This window comes from Ranitomeya variabilis, chromosome 3 (genome assembly GCF_051348905.1).
Source record: "Ranitomeya variabilis isolate aRanVar5 chromosome 3, aRanVar5.hap1, whole genome shotgun sequence".
NCBI classification, from domain to species: domain Eukaryota; kingdom Metazoa; phylum Chordata; class Amphibia; order Anura; family Dendrobatidae; genus Ranitomeya; species Ranitomeya variabilis.
This window is the reverse complement of record NC_135234.1, coordinates 207,891,939-207,912,734: the sequence shown is the minus strand read 5'-3', so window position 1 is coordinate 207,912,734 and position 20,796 is coordinate 207,891,939. Positions and strand designations below refer to the sequence as shown.

The following is a 20,796-nucleotide window of genomic DNA, read 5'->3' as shown; positions in this document are numbered from 1 at the left end:
CCATTGTGTTGGATTGTCAATGCAACCCTCTTCTCCCACTCTTGACACACTGATAGCAACACTGCAGAAGAAATGCTAGCACATGCTTCCAGTATCCGTTGTTTCAGATGCTGCACATCTCGTATTTTCACAGCATAGACAATTGCCTTCAGGTGACCCCAAAGAAAAAAGTCTAAGGGGGTCAGATCGGGAGACCTTGGTTGTCATTCAACTGGCCCACGATGACCATTCCACTTTCCAGGTTCATGCAGGAATGCTCGGACCTGACGCCCATAATGTGGTGGTGCGCTGCCCAGCGCCACCTACTCCTATTTGACTGACAGTGTCTATGCAGTGTGACATCAGGCAAAGGATCCATCAGTCAAGCAGGAGGAGGGTGCCTTGCAAGGAATAGAGTTGGTGTGACACAGGCTTCAGATCTAGCTAGCTCCTTCAGACTCATTTGCATATCAGTTCAGACACTGATTTCTCAGGAACGGACTGGCCATGTAAAGGTATTGCTTGTCTGGTCTTTGAAATACCGTAGTGATATGTGCATACATGAATAGTTTGGTCTATGAAATCTTGCTTCCAGATTCCCTTTTAAAAACAGAATAAAGACTGCATTCTGCTGGTGTAATCCCAGGGAACTTTTATGGCATTTGTATTTTGCCCAGCCACGTGAGTTTATTATCATACTACCTACAAAGTAAACAATACTCATTAGTAAGACTCAATAAGAAAATAATCCTGGACATCATCAAGCAATTACATGTAGAGAAAACTCCGATTAGGCATATTTCCTACAAGGACACAGAGTTATGAATCTCCAAATATGAAAAAATATACATTTTATTAATACAAAATTTAAAAATGCCAATAAGGAGTGATGGTTAAATGAAACAAAGGAGTAAAATATCAAACTACTTTTTATAGTATTATATTTTACTCTTTTGTTTTTTTTACTTATCATTCTTATTGGAGTTTATGTTTTTAAATTTTGTATTAATAAAATGTATAAATTTTTATATTTGGAAATTCATGATTGTCTCTTTGTAGGAAATATACTGATTGGCTAAAATGACTAAAAAGTAATTCCCTATTATGCAGTCTGTATACGACTGTATAATGGTCAGATCTATATGATTTGTGTGAAGCCTGATTAATGATTCTAAAAATAACCCACGGGAAGACAAAGATGGAAGAAGACCCCTCTGCAAGAAGACTCTTAGCAGTCCAACAGCTCATCATAAATGTCATAGTCAAAATTTTTAAAATCCATAAAGACATCTCTGGAGAGGAGACATATCATCCTCACATTGAACATATGGGATTAATTATCACTGGTGAAGTGCTCTAGAGCTATCAATTCAACCTCATTGAAGTAGGACCTCCTGCCATTAACAGGTAATTACAACAAGGCATCTGCTGAGAACCAGCCCCCGAGTCTGGGATTCATATATTCAGAGACAGAGAAGTACAGGGGCTTCCTCTGTTCAAAGGAATTATCTTAGACACTTTGGAAACAGTGGTCAGTGATGAATATTGGAGTTTGCATTGATCCAATATTTTTGGGTGATATATATTTGGCGTTGTAGCAAAGGGACAAACATAACGAATTCACTCACATCACCATAAGGCCGGCCGAACACCTCCAACTTAATATAAAGAAGATGGATGATGCTATCCATGCCATGTTTCATCTCTGTAGAAAGATAAAATCATAATAGGCAACTTGACAACAATATCTTCCACCTGGGACCTCCAGGGGTGAAGATATCCTGGAAGTTGCAGATCTCATAATCTTCGCAAGACCCAGCACCTCCCACAACCAGCCCCCCATATGATCTCACCAAGGGGAGGTATGTGGGCGTAACCTTGATTTAATAAAAACCAGAGTTTGGGTTTTGTCATTTGTCAGTTCTGGAAGACATAGCTTGCTGTGGTTCTGTCCATTGCTCCACGGAGTCCTTCCCTCCACTAAGCTCTGAGCCATTTCTGTAGCATAGTTTTAACACTTTTCTTTTATGTGATTGTATATTCTGTACTGTTTTGTTCCCATATTCTAACCTCTCTGTATATTTTATCATGTGTTGGAATCGGAATTGTATATACCATACACTCACTGTGCGTTCCCCAATAACTGGCCTATTAGGGAAAACAGACGCTGCCTCGTCCATCACTTGTCAGTCAATTGTGTAATTGTCCTGCCGATTAGAGGCAGCAGAGTTGCATCTCCTGACAATAAAGTACAATTCTACTTGCTTTGGAAGCAGTAGTGGGTCCTCGTACCTTTTGGACTCCTGTCCCCCTTACCTTTTGTACCAATGATATGTCCGCCTCTGCAATAACCACTGTAATAGTTCAGTTAAAGATAATTTTTTTACAACACAGTGGAAATTTTTCAGATGTGTCATCAGATAGGATCAGCTTCTTACGCTGGCATGGAGAAATGGAGACGGCACACTGGGCAATGTACCTGCTGCAGGGAATAAAATCAGAGAAAAATTGGCCTCTTCTGGCCTGGTGACAAGTCTCCTTTTAAAAAAAATGATAATAACATATTAAAGTTTATCTTAAAGTTTTGCATTGTGCGTGTGAATTATGGAAAATGCACTTTTTTTTACAGAAAAAGTGGTGGAGAGTCTTACAGCTGCCATCCTGGATCTGGTTCATCTGTATTGCAGCACGTTCAATGCTGATTTCCAGACGGCACTTCATGCTGAACGCAAACTAAGTATGACCCAAGCGTCCTCGCTCCTTACAAGCCCACTAGCCTTCACGGTGTATGCAGCGCATCGCATCCCCATTTCTTGGGCCACCAGGTGAGATACACGCAATGGCTGATCAAATTTGTGGTTCGGCTACACAAGTTATAAGACATTTTCAGCAACAGGTAGAATCAGCAGGTAATGAACTAGATGGAGTATACTGTCCTTACAGGGGTCGTCTTTCCGGGGGAATCTCATGCCATGGGTGAAATGTATAAAAGATATGGAAAAATACGAATATTCTGCTGCATAACTATAAGGGTGCAAGGATTGTCTACATTTGTGGTCCTTACCACTTGTAAAAATAGATGATAACTGTGGCCTAGTACATAGTTTCCATCAGGGTACCGAATTTCAATCTGCGCCTCTGTATTACTAGTTGCACTAAGGTTTTTTTTTGTTTTTGACAACAATCTTCTTTTTTTTTTATCTGGCCTGACCACATACTTATAATAAGAATTAGAAGTGTAGGGCCATCTCAAAATTATATACATGCATACAATTATGTATTATGGCTATGAAAATGGTGGTAAAACATTAGTGTAACGTCTTTTAATTTCTGGAGATATATATTAATAATAATTTGTATTATTATTGTTTTCATTTTTTTTTGCTTTTTTTGTTTTCATTTAGCTGAGATTTTTTCACTACCTTATTATTATTAAATCCTACAAATCAGTCTGCTATTTTATATGCACATGCAGTTTGTGATCCCATGTAAAGGAGGAGTGCAATGCGAACGAGCTGCCTGCACACAACACGGGGAGCTGACATTGTAAATTCAGACCCTGTAATGCATCATTTGACTTTGGGCCACTGACCGCAGGGGGTTGATGAAGATAGTAGATGTTACCAGTCCCTCCCCTCTTGCTCGGCCTTTCTGTCTCCTGATCATGAGTGCCATGGGATGAATAGTTAGCAGTTAATTCAGCCGCTCCCCCTGCTCACAGCTGTGCTGGAATTCTCTGCTCTTGTCCCATAGCTTCCTCATTCTCAGCCTCTCCCTCCTCTCCGCTTCCACCCCCTCCCTGCTCACTGCAGTGACAGATGGTCAGTTTCAGGCTTTGCTCTTCTTGTCCTAGGCAAGAAGTGGGTGGAGGGGATCCCCTTTGTTTAAAGGTGCTTTTCATTCTTTCTGTTATGCCATGGGAAGAGGAGGAGATTAGAGGAGGTGTAGAAATAGGGGAGAGCATGACCTTTGGTATTTTTCTCTCCACCCTCACCCCTCCCTTAATAAATCTGTTACAACTCGCCCTGTGAATTTCTTTGGAAAGGGTGGAGATGGAGGCTGCAGCTGGGCACTGGCTCCACTTGTTCCTGTACCATCGCTCACGTGCCCCCTCTTCCCTCCTCTCTAATCTGTTTATATTTATTCCCATGGTCTCCTCCCCCATGCCTCAGTTATACCAGGTTCCTGACATCGTTCTCATAGTTTTTTTTGCCTATTTTTATTTGCATACAAACCTTCCGGTTTGTCTCGCTTGTCTACTTTCTCGCTTTGCTTTTCTATTTTGTCTTCCCACACTTTCCACAACTATTCTATAAATTGCTTGCACATACACAGCGTAGCTTAGAGAGTCAAGGAATGTCCAAGTTGATGTAGAGCTTCGTGCAGACTTTAATAGTACACGTAATGTAACACTGAAAGGTTAAATAAAAAGATGACCTATCAGCAGATGTCTAACATCGGGCACCCCTGCTGGTCAGCTGATATCTGCTTCATATACCAGGTCCCCCTCTTTGCATGGTGACCCCTCTTATTAACGAACTAATGAGTATTGCTGTTTATCTCCAGAACAGATTTCGGCTTAACAGTGGTGGGGGTGCCGGGCGTTAGACCCCTACTGATCTCATATTGATCTCCTAAGAATTGGTCATCAATTGTTTAGTCCTGGACAAAAGTTTCCAATTGTATAGCCAAAGAAGATATAGAGGAGTAAAGAGGATAATGCTAGGTTTCACATTGGCCAACAATTTGAGTGATACAGTAAAATAGCTAAAAAGAGTGTATAAATGGCATTAGCATCCGGACCTTGATGTCTAAGAGGACCTGGTATTATAACGGTTATGTAGGTGGAGGGCCCTGTTACGTAGCTACTAGTTACACCTCTGAAATGATGAGTTACCATGGACAGCCTTTCAATGGCTTTTAGAATAAAGATTAGTCTTCAAACAGAACACTTTTTTCATTTATCATTGCCTATTTACCATGTGCAGCATTTGTAAGTTATGTGAAAAAATGTCCAGGGTCCACTATTAAAAAGCTGTCTAACTGGACATTTTATTTGAACCAATTCCGTAGCTGAATCCTTTTTAGGACATGGCCTTTGCACGTAATGGACTTTCTTGGTTGCCAGAAAGCCTTTTTTACAGCAATTGAACCTCTGTTTTTGAAGTTCTTGATGATCTGATAAATGGTTGATTTAAAGACAATCTTACAAATGGCAATGTCCTTGCCTGTAAATCTATTTTCATTAACCGCAATGATGACTGCACATGTTTTCTTGAGTTATCATGGTAATAGAAGAAAATAATGATTTCAATCACCACCCCCTATTATAGAGACAAGGCTGCTCTTATAATTCAATCGACATGACAACGTTACATAGTTACATAGTTACATAGTTATTAAGGTTGAAGGAAGACTTTAAGTCCATCTAGTTCAACCCATAGCCTAGCATGCCCTAACATGTTGATCCAGGGGAAGGCAAAAAAACTCCATGTGGTAAGAGTAAGCTCCATCATGGGGAAAAAAATTCCTTCCCGACCCCACATACGGCAATCAGACTAGTTCCCTGGATCAACGCCTTATCAAGGAATCTAATATATATACCCTGTAATATTATTCTTTTCCAGAAAGGTATCCAGTCCCCTCTTAAATTGAAGCAATGAGTCACTCATTACAACATCATATGGCAGAGAGTTCCATAGTCTCACTGCTCTTACAGTAAAGAATCCGCGTCTGTTATTATGCTTAAACCTTTTTTCCTCCAGACGTAGAGGATGCCCCCTTGTCCCTGTCACCGGTCTATGATTAAAAAGATCAGCAGAAAGGTCTTTGTACTGTCCCCTCATATATTTATACATTAACATAAGATCACCCCTTAGTCTTCGTTTTTCCAAACTAAATAGCCCCAAGTTTAATAACCTATCTTGGTATTGCAGACCCCCCAGTCCTCTAATAACCTTGGTTGCTCTTCTCTGCACCCGCTCCAGTTCAGCTATGTCTTTCTTATACACCGGAGACCAGAACTGTGCACAGTATTCTAAGTGTGGTCGAACTAGTGACTTGTATAGAGGTAAAATTATGTTCTCCTCATGAGCATCTATGCCTCTTTTAATGCATCCCATTATTTTATTTGCCTTTGTAGCAGCTGCCTGACACTGGCCACTGAATATGAGTTTGTCATCCACCCATACACCCAGGTCTTTTTCATTGACTGTTTTGCCCAGAGTTTTAGAATTAAGCACATAGTTATACATCTTATTACTTCTACCCAAGTGCATGACCTTACATTTATCCCCATTACAGCTCATTTGCCATTTATCAGCCCAAGCTTCTAGCTTACATAAATCAGCCTGTAATATAAAATTGTCCTCCCCTGTATTGATTACCCTGCAGAGTTTAGTGTCATCTGCAAATATTGAAATTCTACTCTGAATGCCCCCTACAAGGTCATTAATAAATATGTTAAAAAGAAGAGGGCCCAATACTGACCCCTGTGGTACCCCATTACTAACGTGGTATTAGCTACCTTGTCTTCATTAACACTTTCTCCTGAGCTAACGAGAAAATCACTGCAACGATATAAGCTGATAATTTTGTGGCAGAGTTTAAATTCAGCGGAAATAGGGTTATTGAGATGAAGTTAATTTTCACGACAAGTTACGACTTTGTAAATTTTTTGCAATTCATCTGATCTATCCTGATAACATTTGGTCTAATGATGGATGAGGCAGCACGTAAAATGTGTGTCGGGTGCTGGACAGTGTGTTATTTGGTTTATGGTTGTCCTGGACTTTGCTTTGAAGGTCAATAGGCTTATGGGTTGTGTTTGCATTTACCATATTTATGAATTTACTTTTGGATTTATATATGTAGTTTATAAATTTAGATTATTTATGCTGATTTATTGTGCTTAAATTGACCCTGTTGCTTTGATCTATACTTGTTACCTTCATATAATTTATTACTTCACCTTTATTCATTGTGCTGATTGTTTTTAACCTGTGTTCTGCAAACTATTTTCCAAACTCTTCTTCTACTTTTAAATGAGGTATTCTTACAATTTTTTTTTATTCAACAAAAAATGTATACTAGGGTTTTATTAGTGTAGTATAATTATGTAGGGTTTCATTATCTTTTCTTGAGACTCTTGGTGCTTTCTATTACTAGTATGTTGCTACAGTAATGAGGCTTTTTGATTTTTTTTTTTTTTTTGTCATTACTCACTCTTGATAACAATACATAGTTAATGCCAATTGCCATAAAATCTAAAGCAGCACACTTTGTGAAAACCAAAACTTCTGTCAGTCTCAAGAAGGCTTTTGTCTTTGACTGTTCACATATATAATCACTGTTGGGGTATATAACATGTGCAGCAACTGTATACTATTAGTTCTCTGTAACATTTAATGTTCTAGACATGCACAACTTAGGCTTTGAATTCTCACAACTACATGAAAAATTATGAATCCAAGCCATAAAAAATCTAGGATGTCTAATAAGACTTTTACACTGTATTATGTGAGTGAAAATGATGTAGAAAATATGGAACTTGTGCATTAAGACTTTATATATTGTACAACAACCGATCCCATAAATGTTCACCATATAAAACCCAATGTACATACCCAGGTCAAATATGCAATCAATGAAATATCATGGCTAACTGTTACCTTGTAATAGTGGTCCTCGTGGCGTCCCCTCACCCCGACGCACGTTTCGCCACCTGCTTCTTCCAGGGGCGCCCTTTCTTTCATTGATTGCATATTTCAACTGGGTATGTACATTGGGTTTTATATGGTGACATTGATTTCACTTATTCCATTTATTCTTTGTGTTCCTAGTCACCTTGCTTAGGGACATAGAATTCTTACTTTGGCAATCTGGTTTATACCTTATCACTTATGCACTTTGTGCAACCATGAGCTTTTCATTGGTTCTGGAGGTTTTTTTTACTGGTTACTCCTACAGCAATGCCGGCATAAGAATTATTAATAAGTCATTATACAATTTTTGGATTATACGTATAATTAGGTCTCTTTCTATTTATTTCGGCATTTGATGAATACTTTATTGTAGTAGAGTTTACAATTCCCTGTAACATATTTTTCTATTGGTGTTCTCTGGTGTCCCTACAGCATTTTGCTTTTTTATATGTATTTTAAATGATGATTAATAAAACGTTGATTTTTACCTTTATTGTTGGGATCTCTTCTTTTTCCTATATATAATATTTATGGGATCGGTTGTTGTATTTATGTGAAGTGCCCTGGGTACAATTGGACACATGTTGATTTGACTTTATATATTGTGACAACTGCTTAATTATTTTGCTGTGCACTTAATGTCCTGGGAATTTTACAAATGATGGTAAATTTGGCAAGAGGAACACAAAGTCCTAATGTTTGTAAGCTCTCTACTTCCAGTTATGAAGATTTCTATGTATCCTGCTCTCTGAGTCATGGAGGGAAGGAACTGTGCAGTCCCCTACAAACACGGAAGATTCATGTATATAAGTACCTGTTTCATCTCATCGTTTGGGACCAGATGTAAGCACTTAGAATTTTCTTTAAATTGCAAATGTTTTCATTATCCTGCCATCTCTGACAAGGACAAACAGAAATTACAAAATGGTTGTCATGCTGTAAGATACATTATTGTGTAATGTGTCTATAGCTGTATATTAGTATTCAATGTATATATTGATAGTTGTGTACCTGAAAAGTTGTAGGGCCAAATACCATTGCTGAATTCATTGTGTGGTTATGCCACCTTTTTCACCATTTACCCTACTGATGTGATAAGGACGGAAAGTCCACTGTGAAAGTTTGTGCTTTTATTCTTAAAGGGAATCTGTCAGGAAGATCAATCCTCCCAAGTCGTCTATATGGGCATGTAGGTCATAGGAAATTGAATAAAATAATACTTTGATATATGTGATCTAATGTCTTTATACAGAGAATTCCACATTTTTATTAACATGTAAATTGATTGTTAAAAGCTATGGGCCAGATATAGATCTCCCCCGAAAATCTGTCTCTAGAGCTTATTTTAAATGAAAGGGGGCATTACTAGTGTGGGACATGTAATGACTGACAAAAAAAAAACAAAAAAAGGAACAGCATCCAGTCCAGGTGATGAAGGCAATAGAACAATCTTTATTCCACCATGATCACCTGAACTGGATGCTGTTCCTTTTTTGTTTTTTGGATTTTCACATTTCCAATTGGGTCATTGGATTTGGAGCGGGCATCCTGGTATTGATGTGCTGTCAGCTACCTTCTTTTATTATGTAATGACTGACAGTCTGATTTCTTGATCAACATGTTCACGCTGGTAATTTCCCCTTTCATTTAAAATGCGCTCTGGAGGCAGATTTTTGGTGAGATCTATATCCAGCCTATAGATCCTAACAGCTTATTTACATATAAAGAAAGCCATCTTATTCTTGGGAGTAAGACATAAGATCGCAGATATCATTTTATTCAACTTTCTGTGATCTACATGCCCATGGCTTGTATGGACAAGGTGATCCTACTGGCAGAAGGAAATGGAAATGCAAAATATGCTGTCACATATACATTCTTATAAGTAAACACATAGTTTTACCCATTTTACTAGGGTGCAAAGACACAATCGTAAGTCAGCGTAGATATACACTCACCGGCCACTTTATTAGGTACACCTGTCCAACTTCTTGTTAACACTTAATTTCTAATCAGCCAATCACATGGCGGCAACTCAGTGCATTTAGGCATGTAGACATGGTCAAGACAATCTCCTGCAGTTCAAACCGAGCATCAGTATGGGGAAGAAAGGTGATTTGAGTGCCTTTGAACGTGGCATGGTTGTTGGTGCCAGAAGGGCTGGTCTGAGTATTTCAGAAACTGCTGATCTACTGGGATTTTCACGCACAACCATCTCTAGGGTTTACAGAGAATGGTCCGAAAAAGAAAAAAAATCCAGTGAGCGGCAGTTCTGTGGGCGGAAATGCCTTGTTGATGCCAGAGGTCAGAGGAGAATGGGCAGACTGGTTCGAGCTGATAGAAAGGCAACAGTGACTCAAATCGCCACCCGTTACAACCAAGGTAGGCCTAAGAGCATCTCTGAACGCACAGTGCGTCGAACTTTGAGGCAGATGGGCTACAGCAGCAGAAGACCACACCGGGTACCACTCCTTTCAGCTAAGAACAGGAAACTGAGGCTACAATTTGTACAAGCTCATCGAAATTGGACAGTAGAAGATTGGAAAAACGTTGCTTGGTCTGATGAGTCTCGATTTCTGCTGCGACATTCGGATGGTAGGGTCAGAATTTGGCGTAAACAACATGAAAGCATGGATCCATCCTGCCTTGTATGGAGCATCTTTGGGATGTGCAGCCGACAAATCTGCGGCAACTGTGTGATGCCATCATGTCAATATGGACCAAAATCTCTGAGGAATGCTTCCAGCACCTTGTTGAATCTATGCCACGAAGAATTGAGGCAGTTCTGAAGGCAAAAGGGGGTCCAACCCGTTACTAGCATGGTGTACCTAATAAAGTGGCCGGTGAGTGTATATTATGCTTAAAGCTGTGCTCAAACATCATCGCCAAATCTGAATTTCTGAACAATGCAAAGCACAGTTTGTTCTGGCGATTCTTGCTTTCCTGAGAGTTGTACAGCAGTCAGCATATCTAATATAATTTCTTCTAGGGTTCCTCAGTTTGACAACTCATTATTTTTCATGCATACTAGAAATACATAGACCTGACTTGCTGAGCTTTATTAAACTGTACTGCGTGCGCTGATTGTAATCTTGTCCTGTTGAAGTGCCTGGGCTGCACCTTTGTTTTCTGCACCCCACAGGGTCTTAAATCTCAGCTGTGCTCCCAAAATAGCTGTCAGGATTTGACTCTGTCCATGCCCTATTCCCTCCCTGTCCTGTGAGAAGCAACCGAAAGCATATGGAAAACAGATAAAATTAGACAGAGCCCAATGGCCTCCTAGCAGCTCTGTGAGACAGGCCGAGAAGACAAGGAGACAGGAAAAGACAGAGAAACAGGGATTAAAAGCAGAGATTCGGCGGACAAGAATCGTTTATGTAAAATCCCACAGGATATAAAGTCCGGATTAGTTATCTCTTATAGGAGACAGAAGTAACCGGTATCACAATCTGAGGTTCTGCGTGGCTGCTGAGAACTCTTGGCTTCCTCATCATAACCAAGAACAGTCCCTAATTTCAAACTTTTTTTGAGCTGGACCTGATGTAACCTTGCGATTGAGTTAAAGGGTCACAAGATATGGGAATTCCCAGTGCCTCCCACGGCTTTTGGATCTGATTGCTAACAAGTTTAACCCTACTGGGCCTGGCACTGGGAGGGCAGCCAGTCAGCAGGAAGGTAATGGCACAGTGTGCAGTAATTGAGCGTCTGGAATAAATTGGGAAATTATGGGTGCACATATGTTCGTGCAGAGATCTGGAGCGCTTTGGAAAAGTACTTTACTAGTAGTAGAGGGCACGGTGAATCAGCTTAATGACTTATCAGGCTTTCTTGTTCGTCTGGTATTTCATAATTGTTTAGTGAACACAGACTTTATTTTCATCCATTGCTTTGTCTATAACCATTTTGCTTTGGTATTTGACTTTAGTTGAGGAGTAGATAAAATATTCTTCTGTTCTTCTACTTGTCTAGTTGTGGCAATCACAAAGCCCTTTGTTTGAAGAATATAGGAAGACGTGCACTAGACATAATATCAATGTCCTTGCATAAGTACGTAGTTTAGTATTTGCAGAGGCAACATGTGAGGATTAGGATGACAGCTGTGTGTCTGTTTTTATTCTTTTTAATTACATTTTTTCAATGTATTTCCCTAAAGGACAGAAAATACATTTGGGGGACTGGATATTTTCCTTATAACTTGAGTTTCTCCGGGATTATGAGGCTTTGTGTGATCATAAACCATAACATAATCTGCCTATTATTTTGGATGCTGGATGATTCCTATTTGTCAGTAGCGCACCCCACCCATAATGCTGTAAACAAAAATTAAAAAAGGCTTCTAATGACAAGTGTGCAAAGATTTAGTGTGGCTTAAGGGATCAATGCATATTGTTCACCATCTACAGTAGTGCAAATGTCTAATCATGAGGAAAACATGAATGACTACATTACAAGGCATATGCATACAAATGCACCCACTAATAGTCACTTCTTCAGGTGGAAAACCACACACCCATCTATATGTGCTATTTAATTAATATAGTAAGAAAATTATAGATGACCGCCATATTGCAAAAAAATAGATAATGATTGAGTAAAATCTCCTAGTATATAATTACACAGTTATGAAAGGATGCACACAGATTGATCGTATGGCCAAAACAAGACACTTCTTGGATGATGACATATGACCTTGTAAGATGTGCCCATACAGTGAGGAAAATAAGTATTTGATACACTGCCGATTTTGCAAGTTTTTCCAACTACAAAGAATGGAGAGGTCTGTAATTTTTACCGTAGGTAGACTTCAACTGTGAGAGACAGAATCTAAAATCAAATTTCAGAAAATCACATTGTATGATTTTTACATAATTAATTTGCATTTTATTGCATGAAATAAGTATTTGATACAGTGGAAAAACAGAACTTGTAATATTTGGTACAGAAACCTCTGTTTGCAAAGGTCAGAGGTTTTCTGTAGTTGATTCACATATAAAAAAAGGAATGCCGCTCTTAGAGTGGGTTCAGCGTGATCGCTGCAATAGGTCTGTTAAATTTGAGACCTTTGGAGGATAATATGCCCAAAGTAGTGCCTACTTAGATGGCACTTTAGGGATTGGCCCCTGCATGTGTCCGTTACACACGGACAGGTGACGTCACTGCTTCAGCTACGCCCCCGCTCACCACGCACATTCACAGCGGCGCCATCGGCCAAGGCTAACCGCTGCACTTCTCAACGCTACAACGGGGTTTTTTACAGTGGGAGGACGCTCCCCAGCCTCTGACAATCAACTGCAAGAGATCACCCGAGTCTCACCACTCTTCACAGAACCATACCGTATGCGTTCTAGCCGGCCAACAAGTAAGTGCCCTAACTAGGAACCACTCAGAGTGTTCATTCACCTGTGCAGTACAGCACTGTAAAGTGCCATCGAAGTTGGCACTACTTTGGGCATATTATCAGCAAAAGGTCATATTGCAGCGATCACGCTGCCACCCACTCTAAGCGCGGCATTCCTTTTTTATATGTGAATCTTTTACAGTCTTTGGGCAGACCCACACACTACATCTGCCAGATTGCCTGCAGCTTTATTTTTAGGTACAAAAGGAGTAGCGCCATTGTGATTCATTGTTTTACTGTTTTCTGTAGTTGTTGACCAAGTTTGCACACACTGCAGCAGGGATTTTGTCCCACTCCTCCATTATGATATTCTTCAGATCTTTCAGGTTGCTGGGCATCATTGAGTTTTAGCTCCCACCAAAGATTTTCTTTTGGGTCCAGACATGGAGACTGGCTGGGCCACTCCATGACCTTGAAATGCTTCTTATGGAGCCCCTCCTTTCTTGCCCTGGCTGTGTGTTTCGGGTCATTATCATGCTGGAAGACCCACCCACAACCCATCTTCAGTGCCCTTACTGAGGCAAGGAGGTTGTTGGCCAAAATGTCATGATACATGACCCCATCCATCCTCCCTTCAATACGATGCAGTCATCCTGTCCCCTTTACAAAAAGCACCCCCTAAGTATAATGTATACCCCACCATACTTCACATTTGGGACAGTGTTCTTGGGGTTGTACTCATCCTTCCTCTTCCTCAAAACATGGCAAGTGGAGTAGATACCAAAAAGTTCTATTTTGGTCTCCTCTGATCACATGACCTTCTCCCATGCCTTCTCTGGATCATCGAGATAATCACTGGCGAATTTCAGACAGGCCTGGACATGTGCTGGCGTGCCCTTTTGTGCCCTGCAGGATTTTAATCCATGACGGCGCAGTGTGTTATGAACGGTAATGTTTGAGACTCTGGTCCCAGCTCTCTTCAGGTCGTTTACCTGGTCTTCACGTGTAGTTCTGGGCTGATTCCTGATCTTTCTTAGAATCCTCCTTATCCAACAAGGCGAGATCTTGCTTGAAGCCCCAGACCAAGGAAAATTGACAGTCATCTTGTGCTTCTTCCATTGTCTAACAATTGTGCCAACAGTTGCTGCCTTCTCACCAAGCTGCTTGCTTGTTGTCCTGTAGCCCATCCTAGCAGTTCTACAGTTTTGTTCCTGTTATGCTTAGAAAGCTCCTTAGTCTTGGCCATGATGAGGTTGGAGTGTGATTGAGTGTGTGGACAGGTGTCTTTTATACAGGTAATAAGATCAAACAATTAATACAGGTAATGAGTGCAGAGTAGAAGAGCTTCTTAAAGAAAAACAAACCGTTCTGTGAGAGACAGAATTCTTGCTGGTTGGTAGGTGATCAAATACTTATTTCATGCAGTTTAATTGTTTAAGAATCATACAATGTGATTTTCTGGTTTTTATTTTTAGATTCTGTCGCTCACAGATGAAGCGTACCTCCATTAACCATTACAGACCTTTCCATTCTTTGTAGGTGGGAAAACTTGCGAAATAGGCAGTGTATCAAATACCGTATATTCTCGTGTATAAGCCGAGATTTTCAGCACATTTTTTTTGTGCTGAAAATGCCCCCCTCGGCTTATACACGAGCCATTGTCCAGAAAGCCGGCAGGGGAGCGATGGAGCAGCGGCTGTGGCACAGTGACAGAAGACATCATACTCACCCTCCTCACGCCGTAGCTGCATCTCCGTCCCTGCATCTCTGTTGTCCTGGCTCCGGCAGCTCTCCTCTCCTGTGCTGAGCAGTCACATTGTACCGCTCATTAACATAATGAATATGTACACGTCTCCACTCCCATAGGTGTGGAGTGCATATTCATTACCTTAATGAGCGGTACCATGTGACCGCTCAGCACAGGAGAGGAGAGCTGCCAGCGCAGGGACGGAGATGCAGCAACGGCACGAGGAGGCTGAGTAGGACGGGGGGATGTGAGACATGCATACAACGATGGGACAGAGGGGAGCCTAGCCATGGGGGACCGGGGGAGCAATGTATACAACAAGGGGAGCCACACATACCAGGACAGGACGGGGAGCCACATACCAGGACAGGACAGGGGAGCCACATACCAGGACAGGACAGGGGAGCCACATACCAGGACAGGGGAGCCACATACCAGGACAGGACAGGGGAGCCACATACCAGGACAGGACAGGGGGAGCCACACATAGCAGGACAAGGATGAGGGGACAATGCATACTCGGCTTATACTCGAGTCAATAAGCTTACCCAGTTTTCCATGACAAAAGTAGGTTCCTCGGTTTATACTTGGGTCGGTTTTTACTGGAATATATACGGTAGGTAGTATGATAGACAACTCGCCATTCACCAGGAAGATATATGTATGTACACCAATCTTCCTGATGCCATATAAAAGCTTTTGAGTCACATTTGCAGGCACCAAGATTCAGTGCTTGAGATTAAGCTCAAAATATTTCGGTTTTGTTGCTAAGAAGAAGAAAGTGAGGAGTTTGCAATGAGACTGAGTGAGCACAGATCATCATGGTATCTTTTATGCATGCACACTTATCGTTTGTTCGCTGTGATCCATTCTTTCTTATGGAGAGGGTACTGATCCTGCTGCACCTTTAGAGATCCTAATATTCATCCAGGCAGCTGAAATATAGTGTACCCTGAACAGAAGTGAAAAGTTAGGTAGTAAATCTATCTACAGTTAGAAGTGCATAGAATACTTTGTGGCCCTTCTCATCATCCAGTCTTGAGCATATGATGCCTAGGACTGCTCCACATCTGCTTGCACATGAGATAATACATGGCTGTGGTTTCGCTCCACTCGTACATTTAGAAAGCTGCTTAATGATCTGCTAGAAGTACAATTACTATTTCATTTATGGCTTCCATGTGTTCTGTGTGTTTCCTTCCTGGCTTCAATGAAGTCCACATGTCTATGTTACTACATCAGGGCTACAAATTGAATTGTGTAGATGAACGTGAAACATTTGTTTAGATTTATGTGCGGAATCAGCAGTCGCAAGAAGTGCTGGTATCTACGGAAAAAGCAGAACTATGTCTACATTAACATAGGAAATGAGGCATTTTATGTTGTCTTCTGAATGACTTAATATGATGTACTGTGTATCACATTGGAGAGATCTGTCGCCTGTTTATTTTGCCCACACCTGTGCTTTACCTGCCTTTTATTTTCCTGTGCAGGATCTGTTTTCCAGTCCAGATAAACCACCTGCCACGAGAGACTCTTCTAACAATTACACTGCATGCGGTGCCAGTCCCCCCTCCTGGGAGCTCCTCCGAAGCCAGCAAGCAGCGACGAAACCCTCAGCCGCTGGGTTGGGTCACCACTCCCCTGTTCAATTTTAGGCAGTACGTTCTTAGTATTATGCCTCTTTTAAGCATTCACATTCATCCAAATTCTTTGATCTAGTTTCCCTAACACATGACCTCAGTTTCACTTGAATGACTAATATCGCTATATTAATTTATTGAAATGACAAATTTCATGAAGGGTGATCCAAGAAATGTTTAATTGGCCACCAATTAAACATTATATGGTGCTTGTTGAAATCAATAGTCTGTCCATGTAAGACCCTCTTCACATGTCTGTGTTTCATGTACAGTAGAGACCAAAAGTTTGGACACACCTTCTCATTTAAAGATTTTTCTGTATTTTAATGACTATGAAAATTGTACATTCACACTGAAGGCATCAAAACTATGAATTAACACATGTGGAATTATATACTTAACAAAAAAGTGTGAAACAACTGAAATTATGTCTTATATTCTAGGTTCTCCAAAGTAGCAGCCACCTTTTGCTTTGGTGACTGCTTTGCACACTCTTGGCATTCTCTTGATGAGCTTCAAGAGGTAGTCACCAGGAATGGTTTTCACTTCACAGGTGTGCCCTGTCAGGTTTAATAAGTGGGATTTCTTGCCTTATAAATGGGGTTGGGACCATCAGTTGTGTTGAGCAGAAGTCTGGTGGATACACAGCTGATGGTCCTACTGAATAGACTGTTAGAATTTGTATTATAGCAAGAAAAAAGCAGCTAAGTAAAGAAAAACGAGTGGCCATCATTACTTTAAGAAATGAAGGTCAGTCAGTCCGAAAAATTGGGCAGACTTTGAAAGTGTCCCCAAGTGCAGTGGCAAAAACCATCAAGCGCTATAAAGAAACTGGCTCACATGAGGACCGCCCCAGGAAAGGAAGACCAAGAGTCACCTCTGCTTCTGAGGATAAGTTTATACCAGTCACCAGCCTCAGAAATCGCAGGTTAACAGCAGCTCAGATTAGAGACCAGGTCAATGCCACACAGAGTTCTAGCAGCAGACACATCTCTACAACAACTCTTAAGAGGAGACTGTGCAGCAGGCCTTTATGGTAAAATAGCTGCTAGGAAACCACTGCTAAGGACAGGCAACAAGCAGAAGAGACTTGTCTGGTCTAAAGAACACAAGGAATGGACATTAGACCAGTGGAAATCTGTGCTTTGGTCAGATGAGTCCAAATTTGAGATCTTTGGTTCCAACCACCGTGTCTTTGTGTGACACAGAAAAGGTGAACGGATGGACTATACATGCCTGGTTCCCACCGTGAAGCATGGAGGAGGAGGTGTGATGGTGTGGGGGTGATTTGCTGGTGACACTGTTGGGGATTTATTCAAAATTGAAGGCATACTGAACCATAATGGCTACCACAGCATCTTGCAGCGGCATTCTATTCCATCCGGTTTGCGTTTAGTTGGACCATCATTTATTTTTCAACAGGACAATGACCCCAAACACACCTCCAGGTTGTGTAAGGGCTATTTGACCAAGAAGGAGAGTGATGGGGTGCTACGGCAGATGACCTGGCCTCCACAGTCACCAGACCTGAACCCAATCGAGATGGTTTGCGGTGAGCCAACAAGTGCTAAGCATCTCTGGGAACTCCTTCAAGATTGTTGGAAGACCATTCCCGGTGACTACCTCTTGAAGCTCATCAAGAGCATGCCAAGAGTGTGCAAAGCAGTCACCAAAGCAAAAGGTGGCTACTTTGAAGAACCTAGAATATGAGACATAATTTCAGTTGTTTCACATTTTTTTGTTAAGTATATAATTCCACATGTGTTAATTCATAGTTTTGATGCCTTCAGTGTGAATTTACAATTTTCATAGTCCTGAAAATACAGAAAAATCTGTAAATGAGAAGGTGTGTCCAAACTTTTGGTCTGTACTGTATGTGTTCTATCCGTTTTTATCACGGACACCACACATAGCCATTATAATCTATGGTTCTGCACACGTCTGTGCGTTTGTATGAACCGTGTGTCAGTGCAAACCACCTGGAGACATGGTTGTTTCAAACCAGCATCACGGATGTCAAGGGTCAATACAAGTCTATGGGTCCCTGTAAAACATGCACAGCACACGGATGGCATTAGTACAGTCCGTGTGCTGTACGTGTTTAACATTTCAAAGCATAGGAGAAACTTTGGAATTGATTTTCCTTAAAAGGAACCTGCCACCAGGTTTAGCAGATAAGAGATACAGCCATCACATTTCAGGGCTGATATACACCATTCTATAATGCTGTATATCTGCCACCAACTCGACCTGCAAGAGAAGAAAAATAAATTTTATTGTTCTCACCTGCGGGGTGGTCCGGTCCGATGGGTGTCGCTCTTCTTGGTCCGACGCCTCCCTTCTTCTTGTGATGCCATCCTCCTGCTTGCTTCGTGTGGATGACGCATCTCCTTGGCACCATGTTCCTGCACAGGTGCACTTATTTGCCTAGTTGAGGGCAGAGCAAAGTGCTGCAGTGCGCAGGTGTCGGGAAAGGTCAAAGAGCCCCGGAGCCTGCGCACTGCAGTACTTTGCTCTGCCGTCAACAGGGCAGATAAGTACGCTTGCGCAGGAGCGCTGTGCCGAGGAGATTTGTGGATGATGCAGGGAGGCGTCATCCGCATGAAGCAAGCGGGAGGACAGGGATCGTAAGAAGAAGGGAGGCGCCGGACCAAGACCAGTGATGCCCATAGGACCGGACCGCCCCACAGGTGAGTATAATAAAAGTTATTTTTCTTCTCTTACAGGTCGGATTGCGGACAGATATACAGCATTATAGAATGCTGTGTATCTGCCCTGAAAGGGGGTGGCCGTAACTCATATCGGCCAAAGCTGGTGACAGGTTCTCTTTAAGTCATACTGGAAAAAAATGGATGGCACACTGATCCAAAACACTGACATTGGCACTGTTTTTTCCTGTATCGGTTTTATAAGGACGTGTAAAGGGAGCCTAATGCATAGATATGAAACTCCTCCTAGCTGTTCTCCACTGATCCACTCGGGAAAGATCGCACTTAAACAAATGAATCCCCATCCCTTCTATTAAAGTTGTTTTCCATTTTTGAGAGCAAGTCTGTGGGAACTCTGTGACTACAGACTTCTGAATTATGAGAGTGCAAAATGTGCATTTTGTTTTGATTTCCAGATATTGCAGGAGTGAACGAGCGGTCACGTGACCACAAGTTTGAGATTTGCATACATGCGGCCACTTGCCACCTAGTCATATCTGGCTTCTCTTAATAGCAGTGAATTGAGAAGAGCCAAACGCATCCTGTCGGCACGTGACTGCCTGTATGCAAATGTCATATTTGTGGTCTGCAGTCACACGGACTTTTCACTCAAACCTGGACAACCCCTTTAACTTTGGATGCCTTTAATAGGTATTTTGCAAAGTAGTTTCAAAATCAGACAAAGAAAAGCTGTAAATAAGAGTAATGGTGGGGTATCTAGGAGGGATCTGGCTACTCAGAGGAGGTCCTATAGACCCAGGCACTAACTCATGGGTTGTTGAAATTCAACATGGGACAATCACACCTGTGGATCCCTTATTATTGAGGTCTAATAGATTTTGTAGTTACTTCACAATTTACCCATCAACAATTATATTTTATAAATCCTACTAAAGATGGTTACCTCTGTGACTGTCGATCCATATGGCAAACACTCTGCTGCTCTTGAGCTTTCTAGGCTTACGATACAGTTATATTCTGATTAATTAACACACGTTATTTTTCTTTCAATTCCTTTTAGACTTTTAACTTGTGGTCGTCGTTTACTTGGTCTCTGGCCAACTACAAAACATGGTAGCGCTAGTTTCAGCACACCAAATGTGAACCAACCGGACAGCACCATTCTTCAGGTAAAACTGATAGAGTTGCAACCAAGACACTTAGTATTTGTACTGTCATTTTTGTTATAAGTTATCTTTTATTGGACATTTTGACCTCTTCTTCATAAAATTAGAAAGCTAACTTGAACTTTCAGAACATCCGAAAGTCATTAGGACAACTTCGAAAAAGTTCTAACCTGTTTACTTCTATCGTAAATAGTGTGGTGGACTAGATACATTTTTGCATAACTTTCTGGGCTCACATCTTTTTCCAAACAACCTCAGAATCTGATCATAGTAGATCTATTAGGCCGGGCTCACACTTGCAACTGCAATGCGAGAAACTCGCGCAAGTCTCTTGCCTCAATACCCAGCACTGCTGCCGGCACTCGGGACCGGATTGTGCGGCGGCAGTGCCTGGTATTAATGCGCAAGTTTCTCGCATTGCATTTGCAAGTGTGAGCCCCGCCTTAGGGAAGAACTGATTGTTTTCATGTGTTAATAACAATAATTACAGAAGAAAGAAATGGTGGCACCGCTGCAAGGCTTCAAGGAGTTGCCCAGCTAAGGAAAACCAC

General features: G+C 41.4%; 1 protein-coding gene across 2 annotated transcripts in view; it reads left to right on the top strand.

Annotated features, from left to right (window-relative positions):
- The window catches only part of PIK3C2B (phosphatidylinositol-4-phosphate 3-kinase catalytic subunit type 2 beta), a 146,719-nt gene that overhangs the window by 73,485 nt on the left and 52,438 nt on the right, over nt 1–20,796 (top strand). For both annotated transcript variants that reach the window (XM_077295051.1, XM_077295052.1), the window contains 4 exons: nt 2,609–2,804; nt 8,403–8,525; nt 16,261–16,428; nt 20,140–20,248. In XM_077295051.1, coding sequence (XP_077151166.1) covers nt 2,609–2,804; nt 8,403–8,525; nt 16,261–16,428; nt 20,140–20,248 — 596 coding nt within the window. The remainder of the gene's footprint in view (nt 1–2,608; nt 2,805–8,402; nt 8,526–16,260; nt 16,429–20,139; nt 20,249–20,796) is intronic.